The sequence below is a fragment of the Halichoeres trimaculatus genome, unplaced genomic scaffold, assembly GCF_033239565.1.
Source record: "Halichoeres trimaculatus isolate MK-OKI-2021-1 unplaced genomic scaffold, fHalTri1.1 fHalTri1_scaffold_19, whole genome shotgun sequence".
In the NCBI taxonomy this organism is placed as follows: domain Eukaryota; kingdom Metazoa; phylum Chordata; class Actinopteri; order Labriformes; family Labridae; genus Halichoeres; species Halichoeres trimaculatus.
The window spans coordinates 16116789-16139769 of record NW_027437197.1 but is presented as its reverse complement, the minus strand read 5'-3'; the positions used below and the strand labels follow the sequence as shown (position 1 = coordinate 16139769).

General features: G+C 41.7%; 4 protein-coding genes across 4 annotated transcripts in view; 3 read left to right on the top strand and 1 right to left on the bottom strand.

Moving 5' to 3' along the window:
* gpr45 (G protein-coupled receptor 45) overlaps window positions 1-11068 on the top strand; it is a 44129-nt gene extending 33061 nt beyond the window's left edge. Inside the window, exons 2-3 of the mRNA XM_074694951.1 lie at window positions 6941-7165; window positions 9241-11068. Coding sequence (XP_074551052.1) covers window positions 9342-10502 — 1161 coding nt within the window. The 5' untranslated portion in view covers window positions 6941-7165; window positions 9241-9341 and the 3' untranslated portion in view covers window positions 10503-11068. The remainder of the gene's footprint in view (window positions 1-6940; window positions 7166-9240) is intronic.
* pou3f3a (POU class 3 homeobox 3a) lies at window positions 648-2765 on the top strand. The gene has a single exon (XM_074694988.1). The coding sequence runs from the start codon at window positions 912-914 to the stop codon at window positions 2175-2177; it is 1266 nt and encodes a 421-aa protein (XP_074551089.1). The 5' UTR covers window positions 648-911; the 3' UTR covers window positions 2178-2765.
* A 2894-nt stretch (window positions 11069-13962) lies between the features above and the next one.
* cunh2orf49 (chromosome unknown C2orf49 homolog) lies at window positions 13963-16770 on the top strand. Its single transcript, XM_074694931.1, has 4 exons — window positions 13963-14092; window positions 14279-14442; window positions 14945-15197; window positions 15322-16770. Exons 1-4 carry the CDS (start codon window positions 13982-13984, stop codon window positions 15376-15378), a joined length of 585 nt encoding a protein of 194 aa, XP_074551032.1. The 5' UTR covers window positions 13963-13981; the 3' UTR covers window positions 15379-16770.
* A 105-nt stretch (window positions 16771-16875) lies between these two features.
* On the bottom strand, window positions 16876-18568 carry fhl2a (four and a half LIM domains 2a). Its single transcript, XM_074694914.1, has 5 exons — window positions 18413-18568; window positions 18136-18310; window positions 17827-17996; window positions 17531-17717; window positions 16876-17449 (listed from the first exon to the last, which is right to left on the bottom strand). The coding sequence occupies exons 1-5, from the start codon at window positions 18566-18568 to the stop codon at window positions 17298-17300; spliced, it is 840 nt and encodes a 279-aa protein (XP_074551015.1). The 3' UTR covers window positions 16876-17297.
* Between the last annotated feature and the right edge of the window lie 4413 nt (window positions 18569-22981).

Genomic DNA, 22981 nt, shown 5'->3' with positions numbered 1-22981 from the left:
TGGTACATACAACGTACAGTCTTTGCGTTTGGATCACTGTTTAAATGCTGCTAACATTTGAGTTTGTTTAAGGCACTGAATGACAATAATTATCATTAACGATAAGAATACAAATCCTTATAATTTTCCTACATTTTGGAGCAAGTTTTTCATTGCTATAGAATTTCTCACCACATCTCTCGTGATTTATTTTGTGCGTCCGTATAGTCACACACTTCTGTGTCTCTTTTTTACATTTTAAATAATTCCTCTTCCTCGTCGCTGCTTTTTTTCTTGCAGCTATAACTTTTATTCACCCGAGGCTCGAATGAAACGCACACACTCCTCTCCGCCCGTGCGTCCAATCAGCGGGAGCTCTGCAGCGCCTTTCTGCTCTAATTGGATAGAGATGGGAGAGGAATACGCAGCTTTGGCACAGCGTAAACACACATGCTCGTCTCCCTCGCTCCGTGGAGGACGCATCGATTAGAGCAGATGGAATAAACGAAAACTAGAGAAACAGGAATACTTTATTAAAGTATGTTAAGAATTTAATCTCGTTTGTTTAACGATTACATCAGAGAAATCAGTCACAAGCTGTTAAAGAGCTGTTCAGTTTGGACCGGAGACGGTGTTTTCCTGCTTTATCAGATCGGTGGATCGTGGATTACGCACAGCTGAGCTACCGGGACAGAAAAAGTTTTGAGGACTGTTGTTTTTTCTTTACGCCGGAATAACATAAAGATTTTTTTTTCCACACAAGTCTTCTCATCTGTAAACTGCTTCGTGCTTAAAACCACCACCTGAACCTCTCTGGAGAGTTTCGCGTCACTTTTTAAAGCTCAGTTTTCGCTCCTGCTGATTAAGACTGAATTCACTGATGGATTAGAATAAACTGACGCTTCAAAAGAGATAAACACACCATCACATTGATGCTTTGGGACATGGCAACAGCAACCTCCAGCCCATACCTCGCCAGCAGCAGGATTTTATCCGGCCCGGTGCTTCACTCCGACCGGAGAGGAGGCGGCATGCAGCCGGGCAGCCCCACTGTCACCACGGTGTCTTCAGGCTACAGAGGAGACCCCTCAGTCAAGATGGTGCAGAGTGACTTCATGCAGGGTGCCATGGTGGGGAGCAACGGTGGCCACATGCTGAGCCATGCCCACCAGTGGGTGACATCGTTGCCTCACGCGGCAGCCGCAGCAGCCGCAGCTGCGGTGGCTGCAGCCGAGGCCGGCTCCCCGTGGCCCCCCAGCTCCCAGCCGCAGGACGTGAAGAGAAACAGGGAGGATCTCCACTCGGGCTCCGCTCTGCACCACAGATCCCCACATCTGGGAGCACATCAGGCGCACGCGGGAAGTTGGGGAGGCTCCTCCACTGCGCACATCAGCATCAGTGAGGGGCAGCAGCATCAGCAGCAGCAGTCTCTGATCTACTCTCAGCCCGGGGGCTTCACTGTCAACGGGATGCTCAGCTCGCACACCGGACAGAGCCTCATGCACGCGGGGCTGGTGCGCGGGGAGTCCCCGGAGCTGGACCACAGCAGCCACCATCACCACCATCACCATCATAACCACCACGCGCACCACCACCAGCACCACGGCGTGAGCCACGACCCGCACTCAGACGAAGACACCCCCACCTCTGATGATCTGGAGCATTTCGCCAAACAGTTCAAGCAGCGACGCATCAAGCTGGGCTTCACGCAGGCGGACGTGGGTTTAGCACTGGGCACGCTGTACGGCAACGTGTTCTCCCAGACCACCATCTGCAGGTTCGAGGCGCTGCAGCTCAGCTTCAAGAACATGTGTAAGCTGAAGCCTCTGCTCAACAAATGGCTGGAAGAGGCCGACTCCACCACAGGGAGCCCCACCAGCATCGACAAGATCGCCACACAGGGCAGGAAGAGGAAAAAGCGCACGTCCATCGAGGTGAGCGTAAAAGGCGCGTTGGAGAGCCACTTCCTCAAGTGTCCAAAGCCCTCCGCGCAGGAGATCAACTCTCTGGCGGACACTCTGCAGCTGGAGAAGGAGGTGGTCCGGGTTTGGTTCTGCAACCGCAGGCAGAAAGAGAAGCGCATGACGCCGCCTGGACTGCCGCGCACTCCGGAGGACGCGTACTCGCAGGTGGGGAGCATGGGACCTGACACCCCATCACCCTCCATAGACTGCAAGAGGATGTACAGCGACACGTGAAAAGAATCTGACTGCAAGTGTTTGAATACAAAATATTTCATGTTTCCTGAAAAATTCTGATAGTTGATGAACTTTTCTTACAGATCTGCGTGACCTTTGACCCTCAGTAATGTTGTGTATCCATTTAAGAGCAGGATGTGTATCTGCTTCATGCATCAGCTTTATAACTCAGCCTTTGGGATGATGAACTGAAACAGGGCTGAAAGAATTGTCAACTGATAAAGGTTTGTTTCCCAGAAAAGAATATTTGATCAGTCACACTTTAAAAGCTCCCAACGATGAAAGTTATTTCCATTTCCCTGTAATATTTAAACTCCCCTGACTTCCCTCATTAACGCTGAGAGTTTGACGTCCCAAGGCTGCACCACCTTCTTTTCACTGAGCAATAATTTCCCTTCCTTTAAACATGTTTCTCACTTTGTGTTGTGTGTCGGTGGATTTCTGTGGTGACACAGTTTAACATGAAAGAACATTCAAAACATTTTCACTCTTGTGTTTTTCCTGCATTGGACACTTTTTTCTTCTCTTGAACAAACTCCCTCATCTTTATCATGTACACCTTATTCTGCTGTGTATTCCTGTGATGATTTGGACTATTTATTTTTTTCCACTGTGTTTATTTTCATGGAATAGTATAATTATTTAAATAAATATGACCAAAAAGGAAAGAGGTGTGTTAAGATACTTGATCCTACACACACACACACACACACACACACACACACACACACACACACACACACACACACACACACACACACACACACACACACATGTTAAGGTCTTATTTTGAAGAGAACAGCTGTCAGGAAAGAAAAACTGGATATTTGATTTCTGTGTTCGAGCTTATTTCTGCGCTTAAATGCCAAAGTTTTCAGCTTTGTGTGTCCTATATTTTTGTGCACAAGCTGGAGTCTCTGTGAGAACAAACTTTTTAAGATGCACTGCAGCAAAGTGGAAACAGTCAATTTAGGAAAAACTGCAGCAAACTGCAAAGAGCTGCAGAACTTTGCTTTGTGAGTTGAAGCAGAAAGCAAATGATGCACGCTTCTTGCTGCACATCTTGAGCATATTCTCCCTCATTATCTTAAAGTTACTCTGTGACATAGATCTGTATAACCTGGCATCAGCCACGTCTGTTGTGTTTGGTTTACTGGTCGCTGCTCCTAAAGTTTGCCTCCTTGCTCACTCAGTGTTATCCTTCCTCTCAGTCCACTCACATACATCCATGCTGTGGAGAAGCTATGGATGGACTGCAGCTCTGTGGATGGCGGCCAACAGAGGTCAGCTATCCCAGCTGGCAGTTCACCTCGGCAGCGGTTGCCAAGGTGACAGCGAGATGGAGGGATAGGAGGCGGCGGATCTTTTGCCACAGATGATGAGTTTGGCAGAAAGGCAGGTTTTAAAAAAGGGTTTCCTCTCTCTGCATGTGAGACGTACATACGTGACCACCAGCAGGAACATACGCACACATGAGCCGGCGACTCAGACCAATCACTGATTATAAAGAGAAACGGGGGAGAGACGAAAATAGGCTGAGACACTTGGAGGGAGGTCAAAGGTCAGCTGGCAGCAAATGCGCACAAACCTTTGAGTTAATACATGACTGAAAAACGGAGTTACAGTCAGAGAGTGTGTGTCTCTCTAAAGGTGTGTGTGTGTGTGTGTGTGTGTGTGTGTGTGTGTGTGTGTGTGTGTGTGTGTGTGTGTGTGTGTGTGTGTGTTAAACAATGGCAGGCCTTGTAGGTTATAAATAGCAGCCTGCAGGTATGAATAAGTTGTTCCTCCACATGTACATGTCAGTCGTCGCCAGTCTTGGTTAATTTCAAACTCTTAACCGGCCAATAAGTACAGAGAGGATGTTTTAATTGTTCTGCATCTTCTCATGGAGCCACTTCCTGCAAAAAAAGGTAAATTACAAAAATGTAAAAACCATTATATAACCATTTAAGAGTTCTCGTTTTAGCTTTCTTTGTCTCAGCTTAAAGATAAATTCCTGCAAATTTGAGAAGATGGAAAAACTCTACAATCATTTGACAGAGTCAAAAATTAATATAGCTCTTCTTTGACAAATGCTGTTTTTTTTAAACGGTGTTTTCATGGAAAGTGGTTGATATTGCAAAATGTCAGTGTCCTGTGCGTCATACCAACCCAGCCTCGCCCCTCTGTTTTCATGCCTTCCTTTAGCTGTCCTGCCCACAAAAGTTAATGTTGAAACAAAAAGTGAAAGAAGTTTTAAAAAATGGTCAGAATGGCTTTTGAAATTTGTGTCAGAGTTGCCTTTCTTACGTGTCCTCCCAAAGTTTCCCAGAATTTTTTATCCATTTTTACCCATTTTACCCTTGAATTTAATGAAGTTGCTTGTACACACGCCCCTCAAAGTGTGAAGTCCTCGTCTGCAGACAAAATGGGGGGACAAGTTCTGAAAAGCAGGACATGACACTGAACACAAGCTGTAAAAACAACAGTGTAATGCATACATAGTAAAAGAAAAACAACTGAATGTGCAAACTTAAAGATGACCCTTCTTCTTAAGAAGGAGTGTGCTCCCCTGACATCATCCTTCCTGCTCACTTATAAGGTCAACTTCAAAGCTGGCTGGGTAAATTCTGAGTAAAGTCAGGGTGAAAATTTTGCGTGTACAATTGCAGACCACCCCTACTTAAAAAAACCCTCCTGATATTTGTAGGAGATTTATGCATGTGTGAATGCAGCGTTACAGAACTCGTCTGCATGACGTAACTTTGATTTTTAAAAAGCTAAAACTATGTCTGACCAGCTTTCTACACCTTCAACACATGTTGACATGAAAGAAAAACCTCAATTACATCATATTGTGGTGGAAAGATGTCTCCAAGAGCCCAACTTCTGTGCAAAAAGTGGAAGCAGAATCTAAGCTTGTGGGATTGCAGTGTGATCCCCTGAAAGCTTAGCGATGTAAAGATGGGAGATAAGGCTGGAATTGGGGGATAAAAAAGCTCTTTAAAGAGGTTTTGTCATCACACGGCGCTGAGGTGTCCTCTCTGAATATTAATGGAGGGATCTGAAGGTAGGGGCTGATGATGTTACAGTAAAAAAAAAAATCAAATCAATGAAGTGAACGTGCAAATATGGAGAGCAACGTGTGCAGCCAGTGTTTGTGCTTATTTAACTCAGTGTTATTCCAAATTAGAGTTTTGTTATTGCATCATTAAATGTTGCAGTTAAACATTAAGCATGCCATTAGCTCCTCCAATAAGAAACGCTGATATTATAGCTCATAATTGCTCCTAAAGCCCTGTTCAGAGGCACTTTACATAAAGCAATTATTGCCTGATAATCCCCCCCACACACTTGTTAGTGCCTCAGAGTCATAAACACACACACACACACACACACACACCTGCACAGACTCAAGCTGCAAAGTTTTATCCATGAGTATTGCACATTATGAGTCTTTACTCTTTGCTTTTAATTATTGTCACATTGCAGGATTTGGTTGAACCGTCTAACACTGATTAACAACACTGGATCACTCTCTGTGAAAACTTCTGCTGCAGGACCAAAAAGGCCAAACAAGTGTGTTAAGGATGGTTTAATGTGAGTTTATTTACATCAGAATGTAAAAAACAGATGAAATTAACATTTTTTTATCCTCTGCTCTTGTTATTTTAGTATTAGCTCTTTTGGTTAAAGACGGGCTGCCAAAGTCTCTCAGCAAACATCTGTGGAATAATGGACGGGGAAATGAATTCTCTCAGCAGCGAGCTTGTTGTGTTGGTGCCACTGAACGTGACGAGCATGCATGTGCCAGGCCGGTGGAGTGGAACTCGTTTGATGGGCATGTTCAACACATGGGCATGATGCCAATTTAGACAAGCAGGCCCATGAAAATAATCTGTGGCTGCGTGCTGAGTGAGAGGATGTAACGGAGCGTGTTGTAGTGGGAAGAGGAAATAAACCAGTTTTCTTATGAGGATGAAAACCTGCACACCTGGACTAAGTATGCATTCTTTCAGCCTGGTGTAATTCATCTTCTCTTGAAAAAAATAAAACAATTTAATCAATACTTTAATTTGAAACAGGAGCTAAAAAACACAAGACAAAAAAAATGCAGAAAAAGAGATTCTCTGGTTGAAAAAGTGAATGAAAACATCTCTACAAATCTTTTTTTTTTTTTTTTTAAAAAGGACACCAAAAACAAAGATGTTTCTAAAACGCTCTCCTCTTGATAAATAAGGTGTGATGCTGCCACCTGCTGGAAAATGTAACCCATGCAGGTCCCAAAACAATAGATAATAGAGTTCTAAAAAATTATATACCAAGAATGAGTGGATTTTGTTATGTAGCTACCCTACAAGGACAAAACTGTAAAGTGGATCTATAATTTTTTTAATTTTCTTTGCAGAGGAATAAAAAAATCCCACATTAACCTGACATGAAGTTATATTTTAGATCATACAAAAGGCTTAGATGTGAGGAATAAATTATAATCATATAATCAAATTTGGGAGTTTTTGTACTGGATGTGGCTTTTCACAGTTATTTCACATACCACATACATTTTTCTTCACTACAAAGATAAATCATGTATTGTTTCCTTTAAACAGATGCGAAAACATTTGTCTGCATATTTTAGTCAGGATTCTGCCTGTAGGCCCTGGGAAAAAATATTCCCTTAAACTTCATATTATTTTGTCCATAATGTAAATCTTTTACATAAAAAACCTTTCAGTGTGATTTGTACAATAATTGAAGCATTCAAACCACTATTTTTTTTCCAGAGAAATGTGTTTTTGGCGCATTGCTCCTTTAAATGAGCGACCACCTGCTCCTCTGGCGTCAGCATCATCCGCAGGCGGCGGCACGATGGTGATCGATACGCGCAGGAAAATGATCAAAGTGGGTTATTTCGGGAGAGGCTCGACATGTACGGCAGAGAAACACGATCTGTGGGCTGATTGCCTCGACGGCAGACGAACATGAAACATGATATCAGATGCAACAAGGTAGGTCTGCTGATATCTGATTAATGAATCCGTTTATTGCTGTAATCCTAACCAGGCTGTCTGTGTGTAGCTTCGGTCTCCTCTATCTGAGGACCTCCTCTTGTTGCTCTGAGATGCAGACAGGTCTTTCCTCTGATCGAGAGAAACACAGGTGTGTGTGTGTGTGAGAGAGAGAGACAGGCTCATGGGGAAGAACACACTGTTCAGGCTCACTGACGGCGCCGTTACACACTCTTGATAAGCGTACAATGACAAAATATCACACATAACCAAGAAAAACAGGACACACCATCTCAACGTCAAGCATCAGTACACATCAGGCTGCTGAGACCACTACAACATGTTGAAATGGAGAAATCTAGTTCACATACCATCAGTTTTATTTAAAGGAGAAGAATCTTACTCATAGATAACACTTCTGTGTGTGTTTTCACCTTTTCTCTTATTACCTATCATCAATCCTAAAGCTGAGCTCAGTGAAACCACCTGTCTGTTCTTTGTTTATTAAAGATGAGCAGGTGGAGCCCTCTGCAGGTTAACACAGACTACTGTTTTGTTAAAATATTTCAACTCCAAGCACTAAATCATTTTAAAAAGACTTAACAAACAAAAAATAGCTAGTGTGAGTTTTCTGCAACAGAGGATTGGGGCCACAGAATACAAAATAAAAATTAGGACATATCCCTTCAAAATAGCATACAGGCTAACAGTAGTGTATGAGCTATTAAGTGTTTTTTCTTTGTTTTGTTTAGAATTTAGTTTAGCGTTTAGATTTTTTACTATTTTTAAATCAATTAATTTTGTTTTAATTATGATTACATTTTTGTTAGTATTCCAGTAGTTTATCATTCCTTTAGTTTGGGTGTTTTGTTTATTATTTAAGTTGGGCACGGTGGCACTTAGGTTATATAAGTAGGCGCACAGTAGGGACCAGCACGCACCTGGGTGGGCAAATGTGTTTTTTACAGGAGTGGGAGAGACACAGGGATTTTTTCCTTTGTTCTGTGTTTGCTTGATTTCTGGCTAAATAAACCACGTTTTTGTAAAAATTGGACATTCGTTTGGACCTTAGGTTTTTTCCCATCCGTGTACACCACAACCCACGGTGCCAGAGTGGCCTTTTGAGCCTTTTATGAAAGAGTGTGTTTGAAACTTTTCGTTGCCCTTTTTTGTGGGCAAAAGGCCCCTAAAAGTAGCCTACAATCATAAAAAAAATTCTCATATAACTTATGGCTTAATTTTCCCAATATTAACATTTACCTCTTATAGTTATATGCCTTTAATCTAAAAATACTGTAATTGTGCACTTGTTACATCATGACTTAATCTTATAACAATGAGACTTAGACCTTGAGGCATTATGACATAAATCCCGTAACATTACATCTTTTTTTCCTTGTTACATATCAATTTGGATCTTGTATTGTTAGTTTTAATTTCCAAACAATGCATTATTATTAAAGCCACTGCAACTTTAATCACATAAATTTATCATTTTAATCTAGTAATTAGCTTTACATTTTCTTGACTGACTAATCCAACATTGTGACTTTAGTTCCATGAATTTACAACCTTTGTTTTGATAAAAGTGCTGGCATCCTCCACCTAAAGATTCCTCCGTGTTCAAGCCGTCAGAGTCTGCACCCAGGAACGAGCTTCTGCTAACTCAACAGGGGGCAGGCAACAGTATGGGTGTGTGCTGTGATGTGATGGTGTGTGTTTAGCTCATGTGTGAAGCATCACACGGACTGGGTGTTTTGTAGAGGAGGTGGTGTGAAGGTTTGTTTGTTGGCTGTTAATTATCAACCTCATTCAGACTCGTAAGCGGCTCCTCGCTGTCTTGTGTCACTGTATCTGTCTGTGGTTTACGTAACGCTAACACATCACAGGCACATCATTCACCTCTCGCTGTTTCACATTTACAAGAATCACTGAGAAACTGGGATCATCAGATGAGACACAAAGTCATTGTTCTCAATGTTTGTGATTCTGTTAGGTCTGTATGGGTTAACTAGTCTAATATGACATCAAAAATGTTTTTCAAAGTGTTGTTCATTGTTCTTTTTTGCTCACAGGTATCACTGTGCATCAACATGAAGACAGCTTGATAACACCACCACAACAATAATTAAACATGCCTAATCTCTATACCTGACATCTGATAACTGAAGCGATAATGGCTCTTTGTAATGAAAGCCTGCTGGAGGAGTGTGTCTTCATGGAGCCGGACAGAGTTGACGAGGCTGCACAAAGTGTCCCACCAGAAGCTTCAACGCCAGTCATATCCATCTCTCTGCGTGTGACCTTGGCGGCCGTAATGATCTTCATGATCACTATAGGTTTTCTCGGTAATGCAATCGTGTGCCTGATTGTTTACCAGAAGCCCGCCATGCGCTCTGCCATCAACCTCCTTCTTGCAACATTGGCGTTCTCAGACATCATGCTCTCTTTGCTTTGCATGCCGTTCACTGCGTTTACGGTGGCGATCGCTGACTGGAGGTTTGGGAATGGCTTCTGCCGGGCGTCCATCATGCTGTACTGGCTGTTCGTTCTTGAAGGAGTGTCCATACTGCTCATAATCAGCGTGGACCGCTTCCTGATCATCGTACAGCGTCAGGACAAATTGACGCCTCACAGAGCCAAAGTCCTGATCGCAGGATCCTGGGTGCTGAGTCTATGCGTGTCTGTGCCGTCTGTGGTTGGGTGGAGGACGGGTGCAGCAGGGATCGGAGGTTCCTGGGCCCCCCAGTGTGTTCTGGGATACAGTGACTCTCTTGCAGATCGAGGATACACCGTGCTGTTGGCTGTTGCGGTGTTTTTTGTACCATTTGCTGTCATGCTGTACTCCTACATGTGCATCCTGAACACGGTGCGTCGCAACACCCTGCGCATCCACAACCACACCAGCGAGCACTCCTGCCTGCCTGCCCTCAACCAGGTCAGCAAAATGAGACTAACCGGGCTGCAGAAGCCTCCTCAGGTCAAGGTGGACATGAGCTTCAAGACCAGAGCCTTCACCACCATCCTCATCCTATTTGTGGGTTTCTCCGTGTGCTGGTTGCCGCATACAGTGGTCAGCCTGCTCGCAGTGTTCAGCCGGCGGTTCTACTACAGCTCCGTCTTCTATCCCATCAGTATTGGCGCTTTGTGGCTCAGCTACCTGAAGACGGTCTTCAACCCGGTGATCTACTGCTGGAGGATCAGGAAGTTCAGGGAGGCCTGTCAGGAGTTCATCCCCAAGAGCTGCAGACTGTGTCCCAGAGTGCCGGGCCGGAGTCGCCGGAGAGTGAGGCCGAGTAACATCTATGTGTGCAGCGAGACGCAGTCAGCGGTGTGAGTTCAAACAGCTGTTTGAACTCTCTGCATCATGAGCAATCAGGGGTCAAGTCTACCTTACTTTCAACAAGAAGGAAACATTTTTCAGAGCCTTTGTTTTTGGTTATCATGAACAAGAGGTCATTGGTACCAGTATCTGCCCTGGAAAACCAGTATCCGTCGACCTGTTGTACTTATGTTGATTAATCTTCATTCCCATCAGTGTGATTCCATTTCCATACTTGAGTTTCTGTCTTTGAGCAGTCTAGATGTCAGTAACGTGATGAGCTTCATAAGAAAAAAAACAGGGTATTAATGTTTCGAGATGTTCAGGTAGACGGTCGTTTTAAGGAGAACTGAGTGAAATTTGTGCTGAAACAGAGCCTTATAAAAGTATTATGTTAAACCATGAATGTGTTATCAAAGATGTGTCAGTTCTTGGAGATGTGAATATGTTCTTGAATGTATTATTGTTTCATGGAAGACTAAACCAGGTGAATAAATAGAGTTTGTAAAAGAGGACTGTGTGTGCTGCAGTGAAAACACATTTTCGTGCATTGGAAAAAAAGTAAAACATCTTTTCACTTTGGCGCCAATTCACCAAATGTAGAACACACAGGGGTTTATAATTCATGCTCAGTATCATGAATTTACTTTTTGTGTTCATTTTGTTGGCAAACCCTTTGAAGTATGCTTTTTTAAAATAGATTTTATTCTTGGGTATATTTTAAGATGTCAGTTGAGGTTGTATTGCTGTACTACACAGGAAGATGGCGCTGTGCTTTTGTTGCACAAGTCAGCTTCATTCCCTTGGTTTCGGCCTCATCTCTTCAACTGAAATGCTGCTCTTACATAACACCATCCGTTCAGTTTGAGCGGCTGAACGAATGCCGCACGCTGGCTGTGATCCAGACGTCTTAACTCTGGCAACAAAACCATCCTTTGACGTGACACAGAGAGCTTTGAGCTGCCTGTGACCACAGTGACACATCTCATTTGATTATAATGATTAAGAGAGGGTTTGAAATCCATCTGACAATCTTTGTCATAAGCTTATTTTTTCAAAATTGACTGATTAAAATTTATTCAAAAGCGTGTTAACATTGTATTATGTGTTAACATTTGGCACTCAAAAGGGCAATGTTTTCAAGCTGAGGACGTTAAACTTAAAAAAAAAATTGGTTTAAAATCCCTAAAGCAGAAAAAAAGCATCTGTTAGAGAGGTTTGAAAACAACAACAACAAAAAAAACAGGTTTAAAAATGACAAATACTTCAAATAGGTTAAAAGTCATCCATCAGCTGATCTATCAATCATCCCATCTGTTTGTCAAAGGTTTTCAACCTCAGCATCTTATTCTGTTTGATGCTCAAATCTTAAACTCTGATTATTTATGACGATAAAAGCCATGAAACCAAATCATTTCCTTTTCTCTTTCTTTTGTTTCTCTCTCTTTCTCCTGAATGAGGAAAAATCATTGACTTTCTTCCCTTTGAAAATGTTTCAAGTTGCAAACTGAGGCAGAAGACTCACATGGGCACATATCAACATATCCACCAATTAAATGTAAAGCTGTCCAAGGCCATTTTTCTCTTTCTTTAAAAGCTATCAGTAAGAACATGTAATGATATTTTGGATTTGTTTTAAATCCTGAATCATCACCTACATGTTGTCACAGTTTCCCTACAACCACAAAACAAAAACATGAATCGGTGTCCGCTCATCTGATGCCAACACATGACAACCAACACATGGTTTTCAGCCTAATTGAGGTCTCATGTTCTTCTACATTACATTACTGTCCTAACTTCATTACTTCACTTTGAGCCTGACCTCTCAGGTCATTAACTGCATATTGTTCCTTTGATCTCAGGTTACAGCTGTTTCCCACAAAAGACTGAGTCAGTACCGACCCATAGATGTGCTTTAAGGCTTGAAAAACGTTATGTTTTGTCAAGTCTGCAGGTTGGTCAGAGGTGGGGAAAATGGATTTGCGAATAAGAAATGAAATGCTTCAGTCTTGCGTGATGTGTTTTTGTTTATCTGCAGTTTGTAACACTAAACACAATACCTTTGTGTGCATATGTGCATGTCTGTTTTGTGTTAACAGCCGTGCATCTTATGCTTCTGCAGCACCATGATACAAGGTGAAATCACACACTGGATCATCAGTGTATCAGTTGATGTTAGCAACCCCTGACATAAAAAACATCCTACCTAAGTATTATACTTTGCAGCATCTGTCACTGAGTAAACAAATAAATCAATGTAAAATTGAATATTACACAAGCTATCCTAGACTGTGTGAAACTGGCGAGCTAATTGGCTAACGTTTGACATGTCACATTTAATCCAGTCTCCTGAGGAGTCTTGTCCCAAATTGATTGAATCAACAACAGGATATGACTGAAAACACATGACTGAATGAGACAAGAATGTACAGTCTGAAGGGCCGTTCACAACAATATCTGCTCTGAAACTGTTTATAACTGGGCCTAATTGCCTAATTAAGGCTTTATGACATGTTGACATAAATGCATGACTCCAATTAAGCCAGAAGTCCACATCAACAAGAGAACAACAACCTGCAAACAATAATAGACAGATATTTTCCTCCATTAGATTTAAGTTCTGGGAATAATAAAATGCATAGAATAGGCATCTTTCATAACATAAAACAAGGACAAATATAAATAATTTAATGGTCAGAAAATCAGTTAGGGAAGATCAGAGTGAACTTCATCCCCTGCTTGATGCTGTGACGCAGAGTGTTATGGGATTACAATGAGATTTAACATTATTTGCAATAAAGTGGGCCGAAGAAACGAGTCATCATTCAGCAATAAGCATCAAACAGGATATGTCATACAGTAGAACAGACATTTTATGAGAAATAAAAAAAAAAAAAATTGTACAGAATCAATATGATTAGGACTGACTTTCATAATTTTATGGATACAAGCTAATATAGGAATTACTGGACATGAAGCTGGTAATGAATGTCCAAAAGAGGCAACTGGACATTGGATCAGCTGTCCTGTATAGTAACATAAAAATCAGAATGTTAAGAAAACACAAGATGAAGGAAAGGTGGCAAAAGCTGTGGGAAGAGGAGGTAAAGGACAAATAGAGTATGGTATCATTCAATGTACAAGATATGGGGCTGACAAAGAGGAACCAATGAGGAGGCTGAGGAAACAAAGATGAGACTGGATATTAGAGATATTGTACACTGAAAAATCTATCTATCTATCTATCTATCTATCTATCTATCTATCTATCTATCTATCTATCTATCTATCTATCTATCTATCTATCTATTTTTGGTTAGTAAAATTATATATATATATATATATATATATATATATATATATATATATATATATATATATATATATATATATATATATATATATATATATATATATATTATCGAAAAAAAAAATTAAATCAAATTAAAACAAACCCACGAAGAAGAAGGAGGAGCACAACAGGATTCAATATGGCGGCCTCCATGGGACAGGATGGAAAAGCGGTCTGTTCCTCAGATCCGGATCTTTTACTGCACCCTGAGCTGTTATCTCAGGAGTATATGCAGCTAATCTTACGTGATGTGAGTAAATGTTCAGAGAGAAGCTGAGAAAGTTTTATTTAGAGCTGTATGAAGAGGAAGAGCGGCGTTATGTTAGCGTGCCGGCTAACACTTCACTGTTTATATTAGCTGCTTCTTGATATTAGCACACGTTAGAATGTTTTATAACAGGCAGTTTGGACTAATAATACTCTGTCCTTTTTTCAGAAACACGTTAGTACCAGGAGCTGTGAGAATCGGGACCATCTGACGGAGCTGTACCTCCGACATGTCATCCCTCTGCCGCAGAGGTCTCTCCCGAACAGCCGCTGGGGCAGGCGGATGGAGAAGATCCGTGCGAGGCAGACTCCAGCCGGTCACAGGTCAAACAGGTAACAACTACGAGTACTTTGCTATATATATGAATGTATGATGTGGATCCATTAAAAAGAAACACCACTTTAAAAAGTAGAATCTATATCCCTGCCCCTCTGTTTTACTCTCATTCATGACTCACCTGCATGTTCAAGACCAGGTGAGACCAGCCAGGAAAGATGAGACAATCCTTTATTCATCCCACAAATTTACAGTATTACACTCATTTAAGGCGTAGATATTAAAATATGAATCATAAAAAAAATAATTGAGGCCTTGAATGTATTTACAAAACGATTTACTGCAGTAAATAAGTAAAGAATCAAATATGACTTTAAAATGTAGCACAACAAAGGTTTAAAAATTCATAGAGCTATAAGACAGTGTTGCACCAGTAATAAAAATTACTGCACATCTCGGAAACAGAGGGTTGCATTGTTAATACAAGATCACAGACACTCTTTATCAACAGGACTTCAATCTGTTTTAGTAAAGAGTAATGTTTATCTTTATTTCCAGTAATGACCACAACAGAAAAAGACCTCTGATTGTGTTCGACGGCAGTTCCTCCAACTCTGGCCCACTTAAAGTAAAGAAACCAGAAGGGACCTCTGCATCATCTGGAATCACAGACCGGTTAAAACCGCCTCCAGTTGCAAACCTGTCCAACCCCATCCGCAAGTTATCTGGAAACACATCCTCATCTTCTGCCTCGTCCTCATCCAGTCATCACAGCGCTGACAAAGCCAATCTCAAACGAGAAGCAGCTTGTGTAAGCACTTTTTTTTAAACACAGTTATGCATGAAGAAAGCATGATGCATGAAACACGGCACAAAAGATAAAACTAGCCACTCTTCTTGTGCTCCTTGCTAAAGTTTTTCTTCTATTTCCTCAGGATGCGTTAAAATCTCCAGAGGCGAAGAAAAAGATCCAGCACGTGACATGGCCCTGACCTTTGACCTCTCTTCACACAGTCCTTGTGGAAACCGAGACTCACAGTAAATGTTGCCAAACACCTCTTACTCTCTCCATCATTGTTCTCCCACTAACAGCATCACAAGAAGGGACAACAACCTCAGAAGAGTGACTGACGGACATTCACAGCTCTGGTTGTTGATGGTGTGGAACTCAAAGATCATCCATATGTGTGTTTTTACAGTAAAGAGCTTCCGTGTTTCTTTCCATGACCTGAAGTGCCCTTACTGTCACTGATCAGCAATGTTCCTTTAAGTCTCACACACTCAGAACTTTTAGACAGATTGTCTTTTACATTACAATGTGCAGGATTTGTGGTGTCTGATATTCTGTTTCTGAGCATGACTTAGTTTAGGGACAGGTGGAGTGGTTAGTCATAGTCCTTTGCATAGTCCTAGGAAGAACTTATGAAGTGGTTACCTGAGAGGCTTCATTAATAGATTGTCAGGCAGTAGCTTCTCTGGTGAACCTTTTTTTTTTAAAATACAAACCACAGATTATGTTGGAAATGCTCAAGCTGTCGTTTGACATTTGTGTTCTCAATGAACTTCATTCCACTGAGGTTTGTCTTTCTAAAAACATTATGCTACTTCACAAATTGTTCAGGGTGGAAGATAGTAAAACATTAACTCAACATAAAAAATGAAACAAAGTACCACAGATACAGAAAACTTAACCCTACATCCATAATACAATTTTTTATTGCTTAATTAAGTCAAAAGAATCTGATCTAGAGCAAGAAAGGCGTGTTTTGAATTTTATTTATTCTGAAATGTAGTCATTGTTTTTAGAAGGATTCATCAAACGGGACACAGACAGTTTCTAAATCCACATCCTAATTTACTACACATTCAAACAGTGTGTACTGCATACTAACATGATGGTTAGTATGCTGTTTACAGCACACTAATGCACTTCCTCCCAGCATCATATGACTCCATCAGTCATGAATTCCTAGTATAAGCTGCGACGTTGAGCTCACTGGCTGACAAGCGGAAAATGGACTTATTAACTGAATACAAAGTTTTGTGTCTTACAGCTCCACGCTTAACTGGATTTATTTTTAACCACAAATTAGTCATACTTTAAAACCAAGGCCAGTCAAGTTAACATCCAGGAATTCCTCAAAAACACAAAATGACTTCCTATAAATTCAATATGTACCACAGACCCAATGTGATGCCACAAGTATCCAGTTTTGGACGCAGCAACACAGTGTTATAAATTATTGTCCATTTTGCTGTCATGTTTGCACTAACCAGTCTTTTAAATAAAATCTTTCAATACAGTTTGTGACTTTTGCTGATTTTATTAGAGAAAGAAAATTTCAGCCACTCCATGAAAAATTGGTCAGGCCGTATTCTGATATTTATGCTAATTCGTTGAGCTTGATAAGGGGATCCACAGATGTTGTGTTTATCTTGCACAAAAATATAAAAACATTGTGATCCATTTTTTATGAATGATTCTGAATTCAAAGTTTGAGTCACAGTTTTGAAATGTTTAATTGGTAATAGAAGAACTCATTCACAAATCCTCTACAGCTTCAAGCTAGCCCATGCACAAAGCAGTGGTTATTACACTTAAAAGATGATTGTCATACGCATACAGGGATACTGCACACTCATGTCTATAAGCATCATACAGAGTCTTTCTGCAAACATGTTTCTGTTTTCTTTACATTAAAACTGACAGTTATGATATTAGTAAGAACTTAAACTTTCTAAATTCAAAAACAGGGTTAGTAGTTTTTCATGGCAGCAATGTACATTGATATTGATGCTAGGTAGTAAGGACGCTATGGAGGCTTTTCTCAATGCTCTGATAGCAATTATTTCATCTTTGTCTTTCTTAAAACATCCAATCAGAGGTTTCCTTCGCCCCTCATTAAGATGCTTAGATGTCTTTTCCGCACTCTGGGCACAAGATGTCGTCACGCTCAGTCAGGAAACCACGGCCCACCAGGGACACAGAGCACTTCTTACAGTTGAAGCAGTCGTTGTGCCACTGGCGCTCCTCAAAGGAAATGTACTTGCTACCTCCAAGGCCTGAAAGAGAGATGGATAAGTCAAGAAACGTCCAGGATGAAGAGTCATTTGAAGACAAATAAATGAATATGAAGTGATTACCGCTGATGGGGGTGGTGCAGGAGGCACATTTCTTTGCATAAAGGTTGCAGAAGCAGTTGAGACAGTAGGCGAAGTCATCTCTGGAGGTAAACCTCTGACCAGACAGCTGCTGCTTGCAGCTAGTGCACAGGAAGCAGTCCTTGTGCCAGGGCTGGTCATGGTAGGTCACCCCGCCGGTGGTGATGGGCTGAAGAAGGAACAAGAGTGACACTTCAACACTTTTTAGTACTCTGAATGTAGGCAGGTTTAGCTGAAAATCAGTCAGAGGGGGTAAAAGGGGGTAAAACTCCTCCAACCTTCTTGCAGTGCACACACTGCATAGCAAACTGCTTCTCATAGCAGGGCACACAGAAGTTGTTGTTGTCCTTGGGGATGAAGCTCTTGGTGCCAATTGGCTGCTGGCATCTCTGGCAGGTGAAGCAGGTCTCGTGCCAGCTGTTCCCCTTGTGCTCCATCTTCCTGGAGCCTGCAGAGACATGAAGAAAGGAAAATGATGATCAATGAATCTTTTGTAATTTTGGTCTTTTTCTGCAAGAGAAAGAATGCACGGTCTCTTTTTCTCTTCTCTATCATCTTGTTCATAGCACATCTGTGTGTTTTCCTACCTGGCATGATGGTTTTCTTGCAATCATGGCACTTGGAAGAATACTCATTGGAGTAGCACTCAGTGCAGAGAAGCTGCTCATCCTTGGTGGAGAAAGGTTTGTCCACCAGTGAGCGCTTGCACTGGAAGCACTTGAAACACTCTTCGTGCCAGTGACGGTCCTTGTAGGACAGATCCTACAGGAGCAACGGATGGGTAATTAGAGCCATGATGAGAATGAAGCCAGGGGCCCACAGAGAAATCATGAAGGGATGAAATTTCTGGGTGAAATCTCTTACCCTGGTGTTGCAGCCAATTGGCTTCTTGCACTCCTCACAGGTGTTGGAGTACAGGCTCTCGTAGCATTTCACACAGTATGGATTCTCCTCTCTCAGGACATACTTCTTCCCAAACAGGGACTCCTTGCAGTAGTGGCAGTCGTAGCGCTCGGTCATTTTGACTCCAGGTCAAGTACCTAAAAAAGTGAGACAGAGTTTGAAAGTTCACACCAACAGCAATACAAACTCTGATTTCCATCCATCTATGTACAGCCTCCTACACAGTGCTGTCTCTTGGCAACAAAAACATCTCTGCAGTGACTCTCAGCTTTTCATCAGAGATCACTGTTTCCAAACAATAAATGTTTTCCAAGACGTATTTAGCATCAAGATCCTCCACATCTCAGTTTATTCTCCCCCCCTTTCATCTCTCGCTCTCATCTCCCAGCAGTCTTTCATTTTGTTCTGGGCGTCAGGAGTGGAAGGTGACAGATGAGGAGGTTATTTATAACTCCTATCAGTCCTGCTTAGAGACAGTCAACTTTGCCCTGCTGCATACCAACGCGCTCCACGCCACCGTACGCTGACCGATCCATCACCTCACGTCCAGCTGTCAGCGCCGGATCACTGTATCCCTTGTCATTGTGCGTGTGTGTACATAAGTAAGTGTGTGTGACAGTGTATAAGTGGGTTTGGATGGTATTTGTAGTAATGGTTAGCCTCACTCTGCAGCTGCTTGGGGCCGAATATTGAGCCCTCTGGTTATCCCACTCACGCCTAAATACTTGAAGTCTTTGATGACCAACTCGAGGTGAGGCTGTTTATTAGATTTGGGTTGTTTTTGATCTGTTTATAAATAGTGGTTATTCTCCCAAATGTGATTATTTGAAGGAGTGTGTGTCCATTAATTCCTCAGCAAAGTTTTGATCAGATGAAGAAGCAACAAGATGAAAGTATGTAAAAAATGTCAAATCTAATTTCCACTTTCATCTTCCATCTCTGGCCAAACCTCTCCACCTTTATCTCTCTGTGACGGTCCAGCGTTAGCTCTGAGACCGATCGGTGATGCTCCTGAGGTATCCTTTACCTCTGGTGAAGTTGAGACTTTTAATCTGTCTGTCCTTTCTGCTCAGTTATTCCCAACCCCTCCCACATTCCCTTATTGTCTGCTGCTCCCAGCATGACTCACCTAGCTTATATAAGGGTTTATCTGACCCCTAAAAATAAAAAAGGGATAATCTCAACCACCACAAATAAAACCTTGAGCTCTGCAAATATGTCAAGCAGCTGTTTCCCAGCTTCGGGGTCTCTTTGAGGCTGCCCATCTGGGGGGTCTCTGTGTGGTGCCCTTGATGGAAAGAGTCACACCTCAGTGTGTCTGCACAAAGTTTTACAGCTTAAAGGAACCAGTTTCATCTTTATGATCAACTCAAAGTCCAGTTTTCTAAAAAAAAAAAAAAATGCAGAAAGTTTTAACCCTTATTCAAGTAAAAAAAAACAAAAAACAATTCTATCATTTCTTGATTGTTACAAGATGCACAGGACTCCTTTATGTGCTGTCTATTAATCCAAAGGGATGCAAGCCATTAACCAATTCTCTTTCTAACAGTGACCTGTGTTTTCCCTCTCCTATAAAGCCCTGAAAAAATCTGCTCACTTAACCAGGGATTTACATTGACAGCGACTAACAGCCTTGTGAGAAGATAATAGAGTAAAGCCTTCAATGGAATTACACTTTAAACTGATAAAGATCCTATAGAGTCCTGGTGCACGGCTCACATGTGAAGTGAAGGAACATAACTAAAAAGTTACAAATTCAATTCAACTCTTTAGACTTGAAATAGGGGATTTGAAGCCACTACTTTTGATTTTACTCCTTTGTTGAGATCTTTCCAAGAAGAATTTGAGCCTTTCAGTTGCATGCTTTGAAAGTTTGACAGCAAGTTTTTGTGCAGGTTGCATCTCTGTTTTTGTTCAGCGTGGAAAGAAAAAACAAAAGTAAGGAAAAAAGAGACCTGTTTCATCAAATCTGTGAAAACATGTAAGAAGTTGACACCTGAATGAAGGACGAGAGGAGAGGAGGGTCAGCATGGGTTGTGCATTCTTGGAGGATGAATTGATTTTAAAAAAATATGGAAGAAAGGAGCAGGGAGTCTCTGGGACAGACATGAGGGCAGGAAAAAGGGGAAGAGGAGATTTGGTTAAAGGTGCTGTGCAGAAGGATGGGGAGGCAGAGAGAGCAGCTGTGTCCTGGGAGGACAGAGGACAGGGTGGATGAAGATGAATGGGTGGAAAGATGGACAGGTGGGGTGGATGGATGGATAGTGGAGCGGTTGAACAGAGTCTTACCTTCCTGTCTGAGGAGTATGAGCCTGTGCGGAGTCTGTGGCAGACTGAGAGAGGAGGCTCTGGGTGGGCTGTAGTAACTCCTGATTGCATTGTACTCCACCCATCAGGGGCTAATTGAAAAAGGGGGAGGGGCTTCTGAGAAGGGGAGGGGGGAGTCTTTTTAGAGATGATCTATAAATACAGCGGTGCTTCACAGAGATAACCCCCAAGCCCCCTTTCACTTACAGCCTCCAATAAGACCACCTGGCCTTTTAAGGTCACTCAGTTGTTCACCCGGCTTCAAACTCACTTTGTGATTCTCTTTTCACCATTTTTCACTACTTATGTTTCCCCATCCACAGCAGCTTTATTACACCATCACTTCATCTCCTGTTCCCCCATTACCCTCCTCAAACTCTGTTTTCTTTCCTGCAGCAATAACCATGATTCATTATAACCACAATGTAACACAAATATGCTAACCTCTTATATAACACACCAGGTTTCCTCTAGCCTTTTGTTGGAAAGGATGTAAAGGGTCAAATGTCAAAGATTGTTCTCCTGTGAGATTCAGTCCTCCTCAAATGTCACATCTGTCTCTACCTTCCTATACTCCCCCTCACAGGGGAATACACATTCAATCCCAAACATCCTACGGTGCTGGGTACACCATCCAGGCCTGGTACTGACAGACGCCTGCATGGTTTCTGAGAAAGTTGTGGCACTATATTCTGAACCCCCACTCTCTTCTTCACACTGCCGCACACATCTCTTTCCCTGCTCCCTGTTTGTCTTTCATCCTAAACTTTCCCCCCTCTTTCTCCCTCCTGCTCCGGCAGGTTTTCCTGACCTTGGGGTCTCTGGACACTCTCCAATGAGAGAATGCGTCACAACATTTAAGTGCTCTATTTGTAGACCGCCAGAGAGAGATTATAGCTCCACAAAGTATTATATCTGTGTGTGTGTGTGTGTGTGTGTGTGTGTGTGTGTGTGTGTGTGTGTGTGTGTGTGTGTGTGTGTGTGTGTGTGTGTGTGTGTTTAGTTGTATTTACATACTGGTGTGTAGGTGTTTAAATGTGCATTTAATTAATTGGTCTACACATTTAGACAACACCCGAGCATCTCAATGAGTCTTACCAGGATGGCTTTAAGATTTGGTGTAAATGCACAGATATTCATTCTGTCTCCATGAATAGTGTTTAGGTCTTGAACATCTGTGCAAAAGTCTTCACAAAACCCAGACTACTTGTTTCCTGGTTGGGGAAAAATGAGCCAAATAAACTAATATTGACTTTCACATGTCTGTTCAGTACATATTGTTTGTATTTGGTGTATTTGGACGTCATGCTTATCATCAGACCATGATTTGGTTTATCTTTTTTCTTTTATCTGGAACTAATGGCCTGATAAGCAAATAATATTCACATGAGACTCATCTGAATCCCTTGTTGTGCTATGAAGCATGTGTTGCTCTGCTTGTTAGCAGGGGAGCACATGGTGAACATGATGACATCACATATTTTTAACCATTTCATGTTGGCACGTTTTCCACATGGTAACACCACAATTGAAACCAAAAGATCTAGAGCTCCCCCTACTGACTGGCTGCAGTATAGGTGATATATCCTTCAACTTATTGGCTTTCACTGACGTTAATAGTATATATATATATATATATATATATATATATATATATATATATATATATAATACATGGCAAATCAACTTTCCTTGAACATGGTTCTGCCAAAAATTCCATTAATTTTATGCAAATTTATGTACAAGTGTTCATTTCTCCAAGACGTTAAATTCTAAGTAGTCTCAGTTTTAAACAGGACTGATTGATGAAAAGGTCCAGCAGCATTCTGCTTGAGAAAGAAAAAAAAACAGAAAGAGGAAGCACAATGTAAGTTTTGACCTACTAACTCCCTGCATCAACTGACAGCTCTTTTTAACTTTGACTGAACTTCATTGACAGTTAAGTTGCGCTGTTACTTGGGACACCTTAAACACTTTTGAAACGAGTGGTAAGGAAATTCACATGCTGTGCAGTTGACGCAGAAAAAAAATAAAAACCTGAATTGAAATCAGATGATAGCATGTCAGACAGAAAACAGGACCAGGACTGTAAATAATTTGATTAGGGAAAAACAGATGTATGGTCTAATTAATATCTCAAGGAGAAGATGTGGGGGTTTTTTTCGTCAAAGTGAAACATGGTCCAAGCCTGCCCTGGTGTGCCCCCAAGACCTTTCCCCTTCT